This window comes from Dreissena polymorpha, chromosome 16 (genome assembly GCF_020536995.1).
Source record: "Dreissena polymorpha isolate Duluth1 chromosome 16, UMN_Dpol_1.0, whole genome shotgun sequence".
Lineage (NCBI taxonomy): Eukaryota > Metazoa > Mollusca > Bivalvia > Myida > Dreissenidae > Dreissena > Dreissena polymorpha.
The window spans coordinates 45,116,321-45,136,405 of record NC_068370.1 but is presented as its reverse complement, the minus strand read 5'-3'; the positions used below and the strand labels follow the sequence as shown (position 1 = coordinate 45,136,405).

At 33.5% G+C, this 20,085-nt stretch overlaps 1 protein-coding gene across 1 annotated transcript in view; it reads left to right on the top strand.

Moving 5' to 3' along the window:
• Positions 1 to 20,085, top strand: part of LOC127862363 (mucin-5AC-like) — a 74,659-nt gene that overhangs the window by 18,303 nt on the left and 36,271 nt on the right. The window contains exons 7-10 of the mRNA XM_052401450.1: positions 8,120 to 8,356; positions 12,517 to 12,765; positions 14,299 to 14,538; positions 19,073 to 19,321. Coding sequence (XP_052257410.1) covers positions 8,120 to 8,356; positions 12,517 to 12,765; positions 14,299 to 14,538; positions 19,073 to 19,321 — 975 coding nt within the window. The remainder of the gene's footprint in view (positions 1 to 8,119; positions 8,357 to 12,516; positions 12,766 to 14,298; positions 14,539 to 19,072; positions 19,322 to 20,085) is intronic.

The window sequence follows — 20,085 nt, the reverse complement described above, 5'->3', positions numbered from 1 at the left end:
GTACTCAAAGCTAATTTAAACATAACAAAAGATAACATAAACTTTTGCCAACAACAAACGTGAAAACTAAAATGTCATTTTTATGCATTCTTAATTGCATCTGTCATATTGAAATCAGTTTTATGCCTTACAATTTCGTTCGTACCCCATTGCAACTATCTTTTCGGTCGTGTAGAAACACCTATCGGAGGTTTCCATTTCTCAAAGCGATGCTTTACCTTATTCTCATAAAAGCTATAGGGAAAATGCCTATGCAAGTTTTTAAAATATATATCGCATCTTGCCGTTTTAATATAGGCCAAACGGATTATTAACAAACTAAATTGAAGTTTAAGGTATATTTAAGTTGACCAAATTATACATTGACAGTTATATAAATAATATATTCACACGCTAACACACAAGCATTCAATTGTAATTGAAGTTGTAATCATAACATCTTCTCAGCCTAAAGGGCTCAAAAACTAAATTCAATTCCTGCATGATTTTATGGAATTATTATGTTAAACAGCTTATGAATATACGCATTTTTGTATGTGTCATTGCATTATGCAAAATATGATAAAATATGTACTTGCCTTATTTTATTTCAATCAACATGTCGACAATGCCACGCAATTGACCAGTCGCCAAATTATCGATCGCTCCGCCCACATAGTCACGTGGTCTAGTGATTAGAAAACTCCGACAAGCAGATCGCAATTATAGCGGATTACGTGAGGAAAATTCGCTATTTGTAATGATGTATTATGCTCTTTTCTATAATATAAATTATTAAAGCCGCACACTAAACTAAACTTCTTTGTAAAACATTAATACAAACATAAATACTTTAGAGAGAAATGACGTAATCAAAATAAATGAGTTAACGGCAGACTGACTATCAGAAACGTTTCTTATACATATTATATAGAGTGTTGATGAAAAATCCGTTGTGAAAATGAGCATTTATTTCATATTCATTTTAACTTGTATTCAACCGTCTGACAGTGAACCCGGTGGCTATTCATATATAATTTTGAAAATATTTTTATTAAATGCAAATGACATATCCATATCATGATGGTTTTTTTGTTTTTGTTTTTAAAAAGACACCGATTTTTTTTATTTAGATATAAATTAAATTTTGATTGTAACCATACTTTAATACAGGCCTTATTTCGTGGTTTCATTAACAGATAGTCTAATATGCATTTTATTTCATTTTTGATTAATGCGAACCTGTTACATTTCACTATCAAAAAATGAAATGTTGGTATTACGGTGCTGTTCACGAACATTCGAATTGAATACATTTAGCATATTATGCATTTGCTTATTTATAACAAGATGGCTCTTATATGTTAATTGCAATTTTCACATTTCTCCCCGTATCAATATATGTTGTATTAGAAATGTTGTTGTTGTATTATAAGCCGTACATTTTGCACTTGAAGTAGCTTTAAGCTGGCTTAGACGCGTTGAAATCACCTTTTTGTTGTTGTTACTTTAGTTAAAACAATTTTTAGGTTAACAATTTATAATGATTTCCCTTGTTTATGATCCGGAAAATAAATATATAATTGGAAATCATTAAAGTAATTAAATAGTTTTCTTTTCTTGTGTACAGTACCTAACAATACCTTAATGTTCCTTCATTCTGAGATCCACGCAACACACTGTTATTTATTAATCATCGACAATTACGCTGAGATTAATAAGCACGTGTGGCAATTATTATGTTGCCCAAACTGCTTAATAATATTGTGCATCAAACGGTATAACACGTTTTATAGAACACACACCTGGTGTGGTTAAACTATTTATTTTGTTTGTTTTCTCATTACTCGTTCATATGTTCAAGAAATAAAGATAAAATAATAACCTTTTATAAAGTATGTATAGCACCTACAATTTTGAATAATGATCGAACAGTAATGATCATGCATTTGATATAAAATCTGTAAACTCTTAAAAATTACGTCCATTCCATATGTACAACACGCTTTGTTTGTCGGACAAAATGGCGGCCAGATAAGCGTTGCTGAGGGGTGTGTGAAAAATCGATATCTGATTGGCTGATCGAAAAATGTGGGCGGAGCGATCGATACTTTGGCGACTGGTCAATTGCTTGACAAGATAATGTATTAAAAACCATGACACCAACATATATGATTAATACGTTGAGAGAATATTCAGCACAATGTGTTTTTGATGTGACTTTTTGTCAGAATAGTTTGTTATGAGATCTTTTGGCAGTACAAATACATGTAAATCAAACATAGTACATCTAATGAAAGTATTATATTTGCCAAAAATAGAGAACTCACACTCAATAATGTTATGATATAAAGATTTTATAACAATTTTGGAAAGACATCGTAGAATCTTTCGCAGATTGTATGGATCATTTTCCAATAGACAATATCACACAATTTTAGAAACTTCCATTATTCTTTAATCATAAGTTTTCAATTGGACACGCACATGTTTATGTTTAAAGTTGGTATCACAAAGGAATACGATTTGTTAAAGATAGCATGAATTACAATGGAATATTTTTAACTAAAGCGGACTTTAAACAAAAACTTGGTGCTAGAGTAAGTTTTTTACAATTTGATGGAATGCTACAAGCGATTAAAAATAATAAGGATTGCTTAATCTCGATAACGTCACAATAATGAATAATGATTATTGTTTCCCAATCTTACATGTATATAATATGATTAAGTCCATATTATTCCTTGACACACACACACGCACGCACGCGCACGCACACACGCACATGCAATACCAACAGGCAAAGCAAAATGGAACAGTCATTTTTGTATTGAAACCTCAGAATGGGAAAGTCTTCAGGCATTGGTATTTTAAATCACAAAAGATTCATACAACCAATGGTTCTAAGTAAGACTGACATAATTTGTTTAAGAAAATGAAAATTGGTGACAAAGACAAAATGTACTTTCTGTAAAACAGAAACAGAAACTTTTGTTATTTATTTTGGAGTTGCAATGTAATACAAATATTTTTACTTCACATCACATCTGCTATTTAAAGATTGATAACAATTTAAGTTTAGATTGTAAAACATTTGAATTGGGATAAATTGGTAAACAATCTGAAAAGTATAATGTCTCAAAATAAATCCCTTCATTGTTATGCCCCCGAAGGTGGGCATACAGTGATCGCATTTCCGTCCGTCCGTCACGCTTAAAAAAATGCTCATAACGTCTATGTCGCTTCAGATGTAACCTTCATATTTGGTATGCATGTGTATATGGACAATGCCTTTCCATACGCACCCAAATTTTGACCTTGACCTTGAACTTAGGGTCCGCGTTAAGGTTTTGAAATCTGCGTTTAGGTTTCGAAAAATGCTCATAACTTCTATGTCGCTTCAGATGTAACCTTCATATTTGGTATACATGTGTATATGGACAATGCCCTTCCATACGCACATACATTTTTACCCCTTTTATCTTGACCTTGATCTTAGGGTCCGCGTTTAGGTTTCAAAATCTGCGTTTAGGTTTTGAAAAATGCTCATAACTTCTATGTCGCTTCATATGTAACCTTCATATTTGGTATTCATGTGTACATGTTGTATATGGACAAAGCCTTTCCATACGCACACAAATTTTTACCCCATATACCTTGACCTTGAACTTAGGGTCCGCTTTCAGGTTTCGAAATATGCCTTTTTCGGGAGCATATGTCATCCTATGGAGACAGCTCTTGTTAATTGTAGACGAATGAAAATGCCTACAATTTATGGTCCACGAAATAGCTGCTAAAAAGCCTTAGTATACACAAAACACTTTAACAATCTCTTTGTAATGCTATTTTACCTTCATAACTATTTGGACGTTTGTGTTATATTGTTTGTTTTGCAATTGAATTGACCGCAATTATATTTCAAATACAGATTTTTTCTACTGCTATATCAATAAAATTTCTTTCTTATTTATAACAACGATAAGAAAAAACATTCAAGTTCTGGAGAAAAGTCTTAATGTTAATTTCAAACATATTTGAACTTATTCGATCAGGTGCGCGTTATTGCCATTTGCAAACAGGACATGTTAAACAGCCAGTCGTACATGTACACACTTGAGAGTTTTTAGCTCATCTATATTTTGAAAAAAAAGCTATTGTCATCATCTGAGCCTCGGCGTCCGGTTAAGTTTTGTGTTAAGGTTAAGTTTTGTGTTAAGGTCCACTTTACTCATAAAGTATCAAAGCTATTGCATTCAGACATGGCACGCTTACTTACTATCATGACGGGACTGGGCATTTTGACAGAATTATGTGCCCTTTTTATACTTAGAAAATTGAATATTTGGTTAAGTTTTGTGTTAAGGTCCTTTTTATTCCTAAAGTATCAAAGCTATTGCTTTCTTACTTGCATCACTTACTAACTATCATAGAGGGACTGTGCAGGAAATGTTGTGTAACTCTGACAGGCATTTTGACAGAATTATGGCCCCTTTTATACTTGAAAATTGAAAGTTTGGTTTTGTGTTAAGGTTCACTTTATTCCTAAAGTATTAAAGCTATTGCTTTCATACTTGCAATACTTACTATCATAAGGGGGCTGTGCAGGCAAAGTTATGTAACTCTGACTGGCATTTTCAACGAATTATGGCCCCTTTTATACTTAGAAAATTGAAAATATGGTGAAGTTTTGTTTTAAGGTCAACTTTATTCCTAAAATATCAATAAAATTGCTTTCATACTTGCATCACTTACTTACTATCATGAGAGAACTGGGCAGATAAAGTTACATAACTCTGACTGGCATTTTGACAGAAATATGTCCCCTTTTTATACTAAATGTTTTTTAAATTTGGCTAAGTTTTGTGATTTGGTCAACTTTACTCCTTAAGTATCATAGCTATTGCTTTCAGACTAAGAACACTTGCTAACTAGTAACTATCATAAGGGGGCTGTGCATAAAAAGTTATGTAACTCTGACTGGCATTTTGACAGAATAATGGCCCCTTTTCGACTTTGTAACTTTGAATATTTGGTTAAATTGTGTGTTAACATCCACTTTACTTCTAAAGTATCAAAGCAATTGCTTTCAAACTTCAAAAACTTTCTTACTATGATGAGGGTACTGTACCTGGCAAGTTGAATTTGACCTTTTCCTTTCAATGACCTTGACTCTCAAGGTCAAATCATTAAAATTTTGCTAAAATTACCATTACAACTTTATTTATGATCAGATTTGATTCATACTTTGGAAAAACAACACTTACCTGACATACCACAATAGACTCCACCCAATTCATCCCCCACGCCCCACTCCAAAATCCCCCCCCACAATTTTTTTTCCCCAATTTTTCTTATTTTGAAATATCATCTAATAAATGACCACACACCCCTTTTTACCCCCCTCTCCCACCGACCCCCCAGAACAATAAATAATATATTTTTGAAACATGATTAAGAAAAACACAAATATTTATTTTAATTTTTGAAAGACAGTCCAACCATCCCAACCAACAATCGAGAACCCCCCCCCCCAAAAAAAAAATAAAAATAAATATTTGTTTTCATTTTTAAAAGATAATGTGATGAATGACCACACCCCCACACAATACACCCCTCTCCACCCCTACCCCTCCCCCCTTTTTTATTGAAGCATTGATTTAGGTCCCTTCACCTTTATAAAGAAAAATAGATGAGCGGTCTGCACCCGCTAGGCGGTGTTCTTGTTTAATCATACCATCCACACGCTTTTCCTCATTCGCGATTTACATCTGCCTACCAGACTAAACGTACCGAGGTATAGAAAAATGCTATTTAATTCATACTTAATCCAACTCTGAAGCCTGCACGGAACCCACTGAAACCGCTTGACTCACGCTGCATACAATGAAACACTTTACATCCGATCTTTGCATTGTCTGTCTTCTTTTTCTTTCGTGCATCTGTTTGATATCGAATTATATATGAAATATATGTATAATGGCAGCGCAAATGAGATTATTCATACTTCTATTCAAGGTTCAATAACAATAATGGATTGTCATGAGACCTCGCCACCAATATATCCCCGAGTCTATACTGGGGGACATATTGTTCTTGCCCTGTCTGTTTGTTGGTTTGTTTGTTTGAATCAAACTTAAACATTGGGCATAACTTTTGCAATATTGAAGATAGCAACTTGATGTGTATTGCATGGAGCTGCACATGTTAAGTGGTGAAAAGTCAAGGAAATCCTTCAAGGTCAAAGGTCAAATATATGGGGGGACATAGTATTTCACAAATACATCTTGTTGTTTTCTGTTTCTAACAAAACAAATATAATAACCATTCTTGCTATAATCGTGGAAGATTTTTACCATTGAGACTTCACGATGGAACTTTTGGGCTGCTGTTAAAGCATATAATGCCAACTACCAACTGGTAACATTAAACAACGGTCCTTTCGCTTTTTGCGACAACTTGTCATCTTTCACAAAGCCATTATACAAATCGTGATAATATATTTTTAAACAAGATAAGTAATATTTTACGCCAGAAGACCATTGAACCTCTTAGCAAATGAAGACAGCCAACTGTCAGAGAAGCAGTGTTATTGTTGTCTCGACAACTGCTCCCGCCAAGGGACTATTATTACGAGTTGTCATGACAAACGTCTATATAACCATAAGTAGCTGCGGAATCCGATAGCTAGAGTGAAATAACCTTTCACATATCCTTTCAGTTAATGAAAAACAGTGTCTTTATGTTTCCAAAAATGTGCTCATAATATCATTAGAATTATTGTCTTATCCCTAGTTATATCAATTTATTACATAATATTTTACTTTTACTGTGTTTTAATATTGTAGCCGGCATTTTTGTATTGCTAAAGTTTCGTACAGCATTTTTATTTAAATCACACAATTTTAGATTATTAATCCTTTAATTAATGCTTCATAATAGTATCAATTACTCTTATTTGTTTATCAACTTTATGAACAAATAAATAGGCGTTTCATTAAATAAGCAAGTTTTAAGTTTCATTTTATTCGCCTTTTGTTTGCTTTATTATCGTAATTAGTCATGTTCCTATGACTTTACATGTAATTGGTATTGTTTTCAAAGGTTGATTATTATTTCTTTGGATTTGTCTCTCAATAAGAAAGTTAAGAACATGGTTACTCTGGCTATTTTCTTCGAAAGTTTGTTTTCGGTCTTCTAATTCTTTTCTTCCCTTCTTAACTGTTGCGAGTTAATTTTATTATTTCTCAATATAATTCCGTCTGAAGATCAAATTAATTAATACCTTCATGTTATTTTCTTTATAATGAACATAGATGTGCGCTTTAAAATCAGATTGTGATGTAAAGTTTTCATAAACATTGAGTGAAAATAATTTATATAGCAAAGTAGAATGAATGTTCTGTTCAAAAACACGTGTCTACAATATTACTTAGAATAAGTTACTAAATTTTAATACGTAAACTTTCACATTAAAACTACTATTAAACCGAAATGCAATATATTTGAAGAGATGTTTAAAACATATTAAATGTTTGATATACTTACAAGAATAAATGAAATAAATTAAATATCGATTTATTAAAAACGAAATATCCAAGTAATACAGATTGTTCCTTCGATATATATTTGCATAATATAAATTTGTAATAAGTAGGCGATTTTGTGCTAAATGAATTTAGAAGCTTTTTTAAATACAAGAAGTTCACATATTTTAAGCACACCAAATCAATTCAATCAATACAAGATACGTTAGGAATGACTTAAATGTAATCTCATAATAAACTTTAAAAAACAATTTGATCTCAAAATAATAAAACCATTTGTATGAACAACAATTCCATCGTTGTCATTAGGGTCTTGATTAAAAAAGTATGTACCATTGTTAAACAGCAAAAAAAAAGGTTATACTAAAATACCCTGCGATTTGCAATCATATTGTGCTGTTTCAAACAGTATTTAATCGCTTTCAATGTATAGAAGAAAAGTTTATACATTCGGTTGACCACGTCCATAATTACAAATACGCAAATATGCAAATTTTAAATCAATTGGAAGAGCTTTAGTTTGAAGATTTCGTTCAGCATAAAACATTCAAATGTAGTGAAAATGTAATTCATTACCTGACTGTTTCATTTAACAGGTCAACAATTTGAACATCGACTCCTCGATCACTTTACCTGCAGATACAGGTTCGTCACAATTGACTGGACTCGATGCCAGTTGGAAACATGTTATATCGGATATAAATGGCACTATTACTGCAGTCAATGAGGCGTGTGCGCCGGAACATACAATTAGAGTAAAAGAGACTACAGAGAAGGCTACTGAGAAGATTTGTCCTACACAGAGCAAAGACATACACTCCACTGACGAAATGGTATTACTTTGTGTATGCTCCACACATATACGTTGACTATTTGGTAAATGATCCCGATGCTATATATATATATATATATATATATATATATTGATATTGTGATATCTAAATGGATAACCTGCCTACATCATATGACATAGCAAATATGCATGTATTTCTATTTTAGACCACTAATGCAGTTTTAACACGCATCTTCTTAAGTTCGTGAGCAAAAGCGGACATACTAAAATTTATACATTTAATGAAAAAAGGTTCATTTTTACATACCGGTAAATTGTGCGTTACGATATAGAAGAACTTTTTCGATAGTGTTTTTTTCTTTACCAATGCAATACATTGAAACGTGCGCATGTATTTGTAATACTTAAAACTAGGAAAAATAACAAGGATATAAAGGATTAAAGTGTTTTTCGATGTTTTCACAGGTCAGCACATAAGGTAGTCGTGAAGACGCAGCGATGACCTGTAAATAAACTCTGACATTCACAAACACTTTTCGATGTTTCAATCTGAAACCAACGTATAAATATTAACGATTTTAGTTGATAAAATACTTTTATTGTTTTTATGTTTTGCTTTCCTGTGGTTGTTAAGGAAATCTTTGAATCTTTGAATTTCATGTGATACTTAACCATTTTTAATTGACCCGCAAAATAACGTATGTGGTGATTGGTCACTGCTCTAATGCGGCCATTCCCCCCTATATCTGATTCAAGTATAGCAGTTTTCAATAACTGGCATAAGTATATGCAAACCAGATAGGCCTTAAAATGTGAGTTGGTCAACTTACCGACATGAAATGACTTCGATACTGGTTTTAACGGCGAAAGCCCCAACGCAAAGAAGTTAATAATAACTTTGAACATAATTGTTCAGTTTTAATGTTTAACGTTGATATAACGTCGTTAGTTTTACGTCATAGCGTCATAAACAGCAAAATAATATGTTGTAACCGTTTAAAATATAACACAATCGGAAAATATAATTTTAAACAACAAGAACATGTGTTGGTTTGGTAGATTATCGTTATAAATCCTCTCGTAATAAAGTAAAAATAAACATGTACACTAGTGGCTTTTCCACTGACAAACATAGTAATGTATTTTATCGCTCGATAACTAAAATCGATAATCTACCAACGCCATAAATATCTGGTTGTATGAATATATGGTTAATGGTACTATCAATAAAACATTTCATACTTCAAATTAATAATAACGACCAAGTTATACTATGCATTATTTCCAACACGTTTTCTGGTATTTGTCGAAAAGCCAAAATCAGTGTCAATTTGTCATAAAATCAAATCTGCACATAATTGTCCAAACTCGAAATGGTTACCTGCATTTGCGGAATGACGAATTTTATGCCCGCAAAAAACTAAAATCTCTGCTGGGAGGTTGAGAATCGTTGGGATTGCATGTTTTTTTTTCAATACACGGCTTTTTGACTGAACAAACGCATACAGACCCTTTTCACATTCCCGATATCGCGTTTTACAGGAGTTGCGGTTATGAACAATTGTTTAATTGTAGTAAAAATAGTACATAGGTAAAAAAAAATGATTTTGCATGTGCACCCCTTATAAATAAAGCAAATGTAATATAAAAAGATCCATGCAATATCTTTGCATATTTTTCGTTGCAAAAGAATATTTAAATACAATTTCAAAAGTTCAAAACAAGAGTTGTCACTTAAAGTTAACCACCGAAATTATAAGAAGTACGAAGTTTGCGATCAAAGACAAAGAATCCACTTCCGATATGGTATTATTTTGTTAATCGTCAACATACATGCGTTGCTTATTTAGGCAATTAACCCAATGCGTCTCTATAGCATAACATTCAGATATATTGATATTTAAATGGTTTACCTGCCAATATCATTTAATAGATCAAGCATGCATTTATTTCCATTTCAAAGCAATAATGCAGTTTTAACACACAGTTTTTAAAGTACGTGTGCAAACGCGGACATACTACCATTTCTACATTTAATGAAAATATGTCTATTTTACAGAACGGTATAGTGCGCGTTACGATAAAGAGAAACTCTTTCAGTAGTGTTGTTTCTTTACAGATGCGATATATTGAAACATGCGTATGCATTTTCGTAACTTTAGGGAAATAGCACGGCTATAAAGGTTTAAAGTGTGTTTTTAGCTCGACTGTTATATATGAAATATATATAGTGGAGCTATCCTACTCACACAGGCGTCGGCGTTCCGTGCCGTGCCGTTCCGTTCCGTGCCGTGCCGTTAGCGTGCAAATAATAAAGTTTTCGTACTACCCCAATTATTGTCATTGTCCCTTGACATATTGCTTTTTTTATTTATGATCACATTTTATTATGACTTTGACAATACAACACTTGCCTGAATACCACAATGGATTCCACCCAAACAATACCCCACGCCCCTACCCAGAATCCCATCCCCCTCCCATTTTTTAACATCATCAAATAAATTACCACAACCCACATTAAACCCCCCTGTCACCCCTCCTAGCCTCGCCCAACAATTTTTTTTTCTCCTTTTTTATTTTTAAAAGATCGTCTAGTAAATGACCACACCCCTCAACCCCCCCCCCCAAAAAAAAATAATAAATAAATAAATTTATTTGATTTTTAAAATGATCGTCTAATAAATTAGTGAATATGAACAATTTCCCTATGATGGCTTACGTTATAATGTCCAGCACTCGAATAGTCGAGCGCGCTGTCCTATGACAGCTCTTGTTGATGTTTCTAACTGAAACCAACGTACACATATGAATGATTTTAGTTGAATTAAATACTAGTTTTGTTTTTATGATTTTGCATTGGGCACTGCACCACTGCGGCCATTCCCCCCTATCTCTCATTCAAGTAGGTCGTTGTCAATTACTTGCATAAGTATAGGCACTAAGTACTGGTTAACCAGATAGGCCTTAAAATGTGAGTTGGTCAACTTACCGACGTGAAATGACTTCGATACTGTTTTTTTAACGGAAAAAGCCCCAACTCAAAGAAGTAAATAATAATAGTGAGACTACTCGAGCAGTTTAAATGTTTAACGTTGATATTACATCGTTAGTTTGACGTTATGGTGTCATTATTACAGCAAATTTATCTATTGTAACGGTTTACAATCAAAACACATCGAAAAGATGATTAAACAACAAGTACATGTGTCGGTTTGGTAGATTATCATTATAGATTCTCTCGTGATCAAATACAAATAAACATGTAAACTAGTGGCTTTTTCACTGGCCAACATAGTTATGTTTCTTATCACTCGTTTACTAATATTGATAATCTACCGACGCCAATAAATATCTTCTTTGGATGAGTATAAGATTAATGGTACTATCAATAAATGTTTAGTACTTAAAATTATTAATAACGATCAAGGTATTCTATGCATTATTTTCAACACGTTTTCTAGTTTTTGTCGAAAGCCAAATAGCTGTGCCAATTTGTCATAAAACAAATTTGCACATAATTGTTCAAACTCCTAGCAGTGGTTACCTGCAATTGCGGTATGTGCGGTATTGTTATGCCCTAAACAAACAAAATCTCAGCTGGGAGGTTGTGAATCGTTGGGACTATATGTCTTTTTTTCATACACGGGTTTTCGGTCGAACAAATGCACACATACACTTTTAACATTCACGATATCGCGTTTTGCAGGAGTTGCGGTTATGGAAATTTGTTTAATTGTACAAAATAAGTACATAAATAAAACAAGGATAGCCATTCATGTGCATCCCTTTTTAACAAAGTAAACGTGGTACCTATGCGATATCTTTGCGTACTGTGTGTTTTAAAAGAACATTGAATTGAAATTGCAGTACAAAATACTTGATGTTACTTAAAGTTGACCACCGAAATAATAAGAAGTACGCAGTTTGTGAATGCTTACAAAGCACTATACTTTGAACTTGCGCACTACATTGTCCAGTTTAACATTTATTAAGATGCAGCTACGTAAAATTTACATCAATCACAAACCCAATCAGTTTGGCGCATTTATACGCATCTTTGCTACTGTCAAATGCAGTAACAATTTCAATATGTACCACATAAATGGGTTCACTATTTGATATATTGCAAAATTTATTCGTGCAACAACAAATTCCAATTAAGTGACATTGTTATTATTTCCTTACTACATCTTTTAGCAGATTGAAGACATGAACATCGACTCCTCGATCCCTTTACCTACAGCTAAAGGTTCGTCACAATTGACTGCACTCAATTCAAGTATGAAACATGACATATCGGAAGGTGAGAGCACTTTCTCAGAAGCTTCAGAGGAAGGTGCACCGAATCGTACAGCACATACAATTGGAGCAAAAGTGACCACAAATACAGCAACGCAGAAACTTTGTCATACACCGATGAAAGACATTTCATTGACAGACGAGAAGGTATTATGATTTTATATTCCCTATACATACGTTGACTGCTTGATAAATAAACCCGTTAAAAAAAAAAAAAGCAAATTAAATGTATGTTATAATCGGTAAACTGACCTCCCCATTTATCTTGTCAAGCATGGTCTGCAGTTATTTCTAGTTAAACCCATGCATGCGGTTTCAACACACGCGGTGGTTTCGTTAAGGCAGACGCTTGAAAATATCTTATGCAAAAGCATACGTTTAAACCAAAATAATTCCTTGACGTGAGTTTCATTTTTGACGATGCTGCTGCAGCGAAGCAGCTCGTCTAAGTTATCATACCATGAAAAATTCTTCACAATGGCGACCAATGTAAAAGACCGAGCCAGTCCGATTGAGTTAGCTAAATTTTCTGAATCGGCATACCTAGCTGATAATCATTAATAATAGGTAAGGGCAGCTTGGTTCCCGTCCACTTTCAAATTTATCGAGAGGTTCGGGACAGGAACCAGACACGAAACTGCCAGGTGGCACTTTGAACGCTGTGACGCTGGGAAAAACCCCTGCGTGGTTATTTTTAGATTTGATCGAGAATGTAACCCGCCTCCCAGTTTCGCTGAATGGGTCAAGTTCCCCACGGGTACTACTTTTCCGTACCCCCAAACATTTTTTCGTACCCAAAATGTTTCGTACCCAAATTTGTTTCGTACCCAAATTTTGTTCTAAATTTGTTTTCGTACTCCAAATGTTTTAGGGCATACCTTTTTTGTACCCAAAATGTTCGTTCCCGATTTGTATTCGGACCCAAATTTTTGTACCCACATACACAATTGTGGTGATGCAGATAAACTTAAATTGATGCTTTTATATCCATCCTCTTCAAAAGCATCGTCACACCGGTACTGTCGGTACTTTGATTTGTATTAAGGTATACCTCGCGTTACGATATCGAGAGAATTCTTTGAATCGTGGTGTCTCTTTACAAAAGTGATACATTAAAACAGGCGGATGTATTTATTTAACTTTAATGACTAACAACATGAGAATACATGATCAAATTATTTAAGTTTGTTTATTTGATGTTTTAATAAGTAACCAACAGATGAAAACGAAGTATTTAAGTTGATTAAAATTAATTTATTAATTTTACCCTATCTTTCACGTTGGTTTGTATGGAAATATAAGTTATTCAAAATGCTAATTCATTGTCTCAAACTGCCCGGTCTCATTACTTCTGCGGTGATTAGTATTTTTATCATATCTACGGCCATTCTCCCCCTAACTCTGATTAAAGCAGGGTAGTCGTCAGTTTCTGATACCAGTATATGCATTTAATACCGGTACATTGCCTTGCCGCCTTGAGAGACCACAAAGACAGCCACGGAGAAACTTTGCCCTACACCGATCAAAGACATACAATTCACTTACGAGATGGTATTATTTTTTTATGTTCCACATGCTTGCGTTGATTATGTCATACATATAACCAATGTTTTTCTCTAGCATAACACGCCTTAATACAGGGATATTATTATTTATTACCTGACTATATTTTTGTAACAGGTCGAAAACATGCACATCGAGTCCTCGATCACTTTACCTGCAGATACAGGTTCTCAATTGACTGCACTCAATGCCAATTTGAAACATGGCATATCGGACAGAAACGGTAATATTTATGCACCTACTGAGGAGGGTGCGGCGGAACATACAGCAAGTACAATCAGAGTAAACGAAACAGAGACAGCTACGGAGAAACGTAGTGCTACAAAGATCCAAGACATACAACCCAATGCCGATATGGTATTATTTTTTATGTTCAAAATACATAAATTAATTATAAGATTAACAAACCCGATGCTTTACAGTATAGCATATATGATATATTAAGTGATTAAGTGACTGCATTGCGTCGCAACTCAAATATGAATTGTGTTTATATTTAAAACTGAGAATGCGGTTTTTAACATAAACGATGGTTCTGTACAGGAAGACAATTTTAAAGATAATATGCAAAAATGGTTTAACAAACGATAACGCATGAAATAATATGCATTTTTTATGGGCGCTATGGTATCTAGATATTGTTTGAATCGTGTTGTTTCTTTATAAATATCATTGAGGTGTTTTTGTTATAAATACAATTTTGTATATAAATATTTTACCATTACAATCTAATTAATTTATACAAGTCACATTTTTCGTACATATTTATGATTTGGTAAGTGATTGAACAAAATATATTGAAATGTAAATCATATATTCTCGCTTAAAAATATTACTCAGGTCGGGCAACTTTAGTCACCTTGGTCCCTTGTTAAACTTAAGTCTTTTGCAATTGCCTTTTTTCCGCTGTGCTTCATTTATATGGTCAATACTCTAGGGATTTTTTTTCCTAATGTCAATGAAAAAATAAACTGAATACTTGTCCCACAATACTACCTCAGCCGAGATAGCAACTGGGTTAGATGGGATGAAAAAACTTGTGAATAGGTTTTCTTTTGATATATTCACGCCCTGAACCCGGATAATGTCTGTGTAGTGCGTACATGTAAGGATTTTTTTCAAGTGCAATTCTTGGTCTTGGTTGAGTTCAAACAAGGACCTTGGAAAAAGTATCTGTCAATGACAGATTCTAGAGGGCTTAAACATATTAGACAACACGTGAACTTGTTGTATTTTACAGATCAGGTTTTCGACAAAACTGGAATAATAGTTGTTTGTATGTTAAAATTTAACAACTTTTTTTTTCATTTGTGTTGCACATACCTCAAAAAGTCTTGCTTGAAAAATTGTTTCGCCTCACGACCCGAACTGAATTTCAGGATGCACGCAGCAATCGCATTTATCGCGCTGTTCCCAATTAACAATCTTCAGACAAGGTTGACTGCCTAGTGTAAAGTGTGTTATCTGGATGCAAATATAGCACGAATTGTCATCGTGCAATTGTTCTTCTGAGTCGGTCACATCATGCAATTCACTTCGAATGGGATTTATCCCACTCTTTAATGGACTCTGAATTTCACGACGTTTAGTTTGGATGTAATTCAAGGTGTCTTGGCTTTCATTATTTTTTCGATGTGTTGTCCCGTTGTTTATTGTATTATTTAAGTGTTGTGTGCATGATTCCACTGTTAAAAGGCAAAATACGTCTGCTCGCAATCAACGAACCTTATTTGGATAACTTCCGCTAAGCACGAGCTTTGATTTGTATCAATTTGTATTACTGCACGATACTATTAGGAGGGCAAAAACTCTGAGATAAAGCTATACTATCATTGTGTTGAATAGTAGCACGTCGTTTTGTGTTTTTGCATGTAACTCTCATAACGCTCTTATACAATTTAAACAAAAACACGAAATCCCTGAATAATTGATATAAAAACGATGCAAAAACATAATATAGATATTATCTTATTCGTTTTACGGGACTTTTTCACATTTTTGTAAAAAGATGATTTTAAAATAATAGCCATATATTCAAACTGAATGTACACACAATCTTAAAATAAACAAAACAAGAGATTGCCAAGCAATATTGTCCCCTACCGGTGAAACTCCACTATTGTCCGAATTATATTTATATATATATATATATATATATATATATATATATATATATATATAAATTGAGGTAAATTTGAGGTCGCTTGCTGTTTTACAAAGAATTTATATAACAACAGTTTTTTATCATAGAAGTTCATATGTAAAACAAAACCGTATTGCATAATACTGGTTTTATAATAATAAAAACATAAGCTTTCTTATCTTTAAAAATAATTCTAATACGTTTTAGAAGGATAATTAACTATACAGACACGAATGCCCCCACATTCCACTTTGTGTCCAACCTCAAAAAATGTCGAACAATTATTTAAAATAACAACATATCTATGGATAAGAGCAAATTAAAAGGCTGGTCAATATGTTCGTAAAGTTTTAGCCCACTTGCAGCAATGCGTGTAAAGTAAATAAAGTTAGTTTCATCATTTTGTATAAAGGGTCATTAATCTCGTTTTTGTCGAAAACACCCAAAAAATTTTTTTGATACATGCGACAAATTAAACAGGTCGTTTTTAGTATAATAAGTGGCCACTACTCAAGTTATGTTTAAAACATCTGGCGTAGTGCGCGAGCTCACATATCGCTTACTATGTTTCTAAGTTTGTGGACCTGTATTAGCAATACTGTTTGAGTTACGCTCTACACAAGATAAAAAAGAAATTTATTGTATTAAAAGACAGTGTGCCTCCAGCTAAGAAAACGGATACTTACGAAGGGACGAATGGACAATGTCAAATATATTTTTCCGCTCCCACTCTTAAAGTTGGGACACACAAAAAATCAGTTACAAACCCAGTGGGAATCTAGCTTAGGTTTTATTACAGGACTTTTAAAATATATTGCCAACTTTGTTAATGTTACGGATATTTATTATGAAATATAAAAAAATTTGATATAAATATTGATTTATTAAACATGACATATTTGTTTTAATAACAATTGGAAGAATGATGTTATTGCTAAAAATAAACTAAAGTTGTGATATTATGGCATTTTGTAAGATGTTTCATAAATGCATGACAATTTATTTCAGCATAATGGGTTGTTTACTACATATTTTGTAATTAACATTTATCAATTGACCTGGTCGAATTGTGTTTCTATCCATGAAAAGGGAAAAACAAAAATCCTTCTGATATATATTAAGAGTTATATCTTATAAATAGTGTATAGCCGGTTCATGTGACAATAATAATTAATTTCACGAATCCCAATTTGTATTTATAGAAAATCGTAGTAAAACTAATTGTTTTTTATTAAACATTTAATTATCCAGAAATTTTGGGCCTTATAAACAACTTTTAACACGTTTATTTTGAGTTTGGATTGACAATTAACTGGCCTTTGATACCGTAACGTATGATGATCTTTGGGTAAAGCTTGATACATAGATTTAACTCTAATTGCTTTATAAAACTTGGAGATCATAACATAATTGTATTCTTCATCTAACACACACATTGGATTTTGTCAATCCATATTATAATGTTCTTTTTCTACCATCAAACAATCAGAAGAACTTCAGAAACTAGCATATCAATAGCAATAGCAAAATGTGAGTTGGTCAACTTACCGAAGTGAAATGACTTCGATACTGTTTTTTAACGACAAAAGCCCCAACTCAAAGAAGTAAATAATAATAGTGAAACAACTCGAGCAGTTTCAATGTTTAACGTTGATATTACATCGTAAGTTTGATGTCAAAGCGTCATAACCAGCAAATGTATCTAGTGTAACCGTTTAAAATCAAAACAAAACGGAAAGATAATTAAACAACACGAACATGTATCGGTTTGGTAGATAATCATTATAGTTTCGTGATCAAATAAAAATAAACATGAAAACTAGTGGCTTTTCCACTGGCCAACATAGTAATGTATCTTATCACTCGTTAACTAATATCGATAATCTACCGACGCCAACAAATATCTTCTATGTATGCATATAAGGTTAATGGTACTATCAATAAATGTTTCGTACTTCAAATTAATATTAATAACATCCAATAACTATGCATTATTTAAAACACGTTTTCTGGTATTTGTCGAAAAGCCAAAAAACAGTGCCAATTTGTCATAAAACAAATTTGCACATAATCTTTCAAACTTCTAGCAGTGGTTACCTGCAATTGCGATATGTCGATGGTTATGCCCTGAACAAACAAAATCTCTGCTGGGAGGTTGTGAATCGTTGGGACTGTATGTCTTTTCTTCATACACGGGTTTTCGGTCGAACAAATGCACACATACACTTTTCACATTCACGATATCGCGTTTTGCAGGAGTTGCGGTTATGAAAATGTGTTTAATTATACAAAATAAGTACAAAAATAAAACAAGGAAAGCTTTTCATATGCACCCCTTTTTAACAAAGTAAATGTAGTATCCATGCGATATCTTTGCGTACTGTGCATTTTAAAAGAACATTGAATTGAAATTGCAGTACACAATACTTGGTGTTACTTTACGTTGACCACCGAAATAATAAGAAGTACGCAGTTTGCGAATGCTTACAAAGCACTATACTTTGAACTTGCGCACTACATTGTCCAGTTTAACATTTATTAAGATGCAGCTACGTAAAATTTACATCAATCACAAACCCAGTCAGTTTGGCGCATATGAACGCATCTTTGCTACTGTCAAATGCAGTAACAATTTAAATATGTACCACATAAATAGGTTCACTTTTTGATCTATTGCAAAGTGTATTTGTTCAACAACAAATTCAAATTAAGTGACATTGTTATTATTTACCTTACTACATCTTTTAGCAGGTCGAAGACATGAACATCGACTCCTCGATCACTTTACCTAAAGATGCAGGTTCGTCACAATTGACTGCACTCAATGCAAGTATGAAACATGACATATCGGAAGGTGAGAGCACTTTCTCAGAAGCTTCAGAGGAAGGTGCACCGAATCGTACAGCACATACAATTGGAGCAAAAGTGACCACAAATACAGCAACGCAGATACTTTGCCATACACCGATGAAAGACATTTCATTGACAGACGAGAAGGTATTATGATTTTATATTCCCTATACATACGTTGACTGCTTGATAAATAAACCCGTTTAAAAAAAAATGCAAATTAAATGTATGTTATAATCGGTAAACTGACCTCCCCATTTATCTTGTCAAGCATGGTCTGCAGTTATTTCTAGTTAAACCCATGCATGCGGTTTCAACACACGCGGTGGTTTCGTTAAGGCAGACGCTTGAAAATATCTTATGCAAAAGCATACGTTTAAACCAAAATAATTCCTTGACGTGAGTTTCATTTTTGACGATGCTGCTGCAGCGAAGCAGCTCGTCTTAGTTATCATACCATGAAAAATTCTTCACAATGGCGACCTATGTAAAAGACCGAGCCAGTCCGATTGAGTTAGCTAAATTTTCTGAATCGGCATACCTAGTTGATAATCATTAATAATTGGTAAGGGCAGCTTGGTTCCCGTCCACTTTCAAATTTATCGAGAGGTTCGGGACAGGAACCAGACACGAAACTGCCAGGTGGCACTTTGAACGCTGTGACGCTGGGAAAAACCCCTGCGTGGTTATTTTTAGATTTGATCGAGAATGTAACCCGCCTCCCAGTTTCGCTGAATGGGTCAAGTTCCCCACGGGTACTACTTTTCCGTACCCCCAAACATTTTTTCGTACCCAAAATGTTTCGTACCCAAATTTGTTTCGTACCCAAATTTTGTTCTAAATTTGTTTTCGTACTCCATATTTTTTAGGGCATACCTTTTTTGTACCCAAAATGTTCGTACCCGATTTGT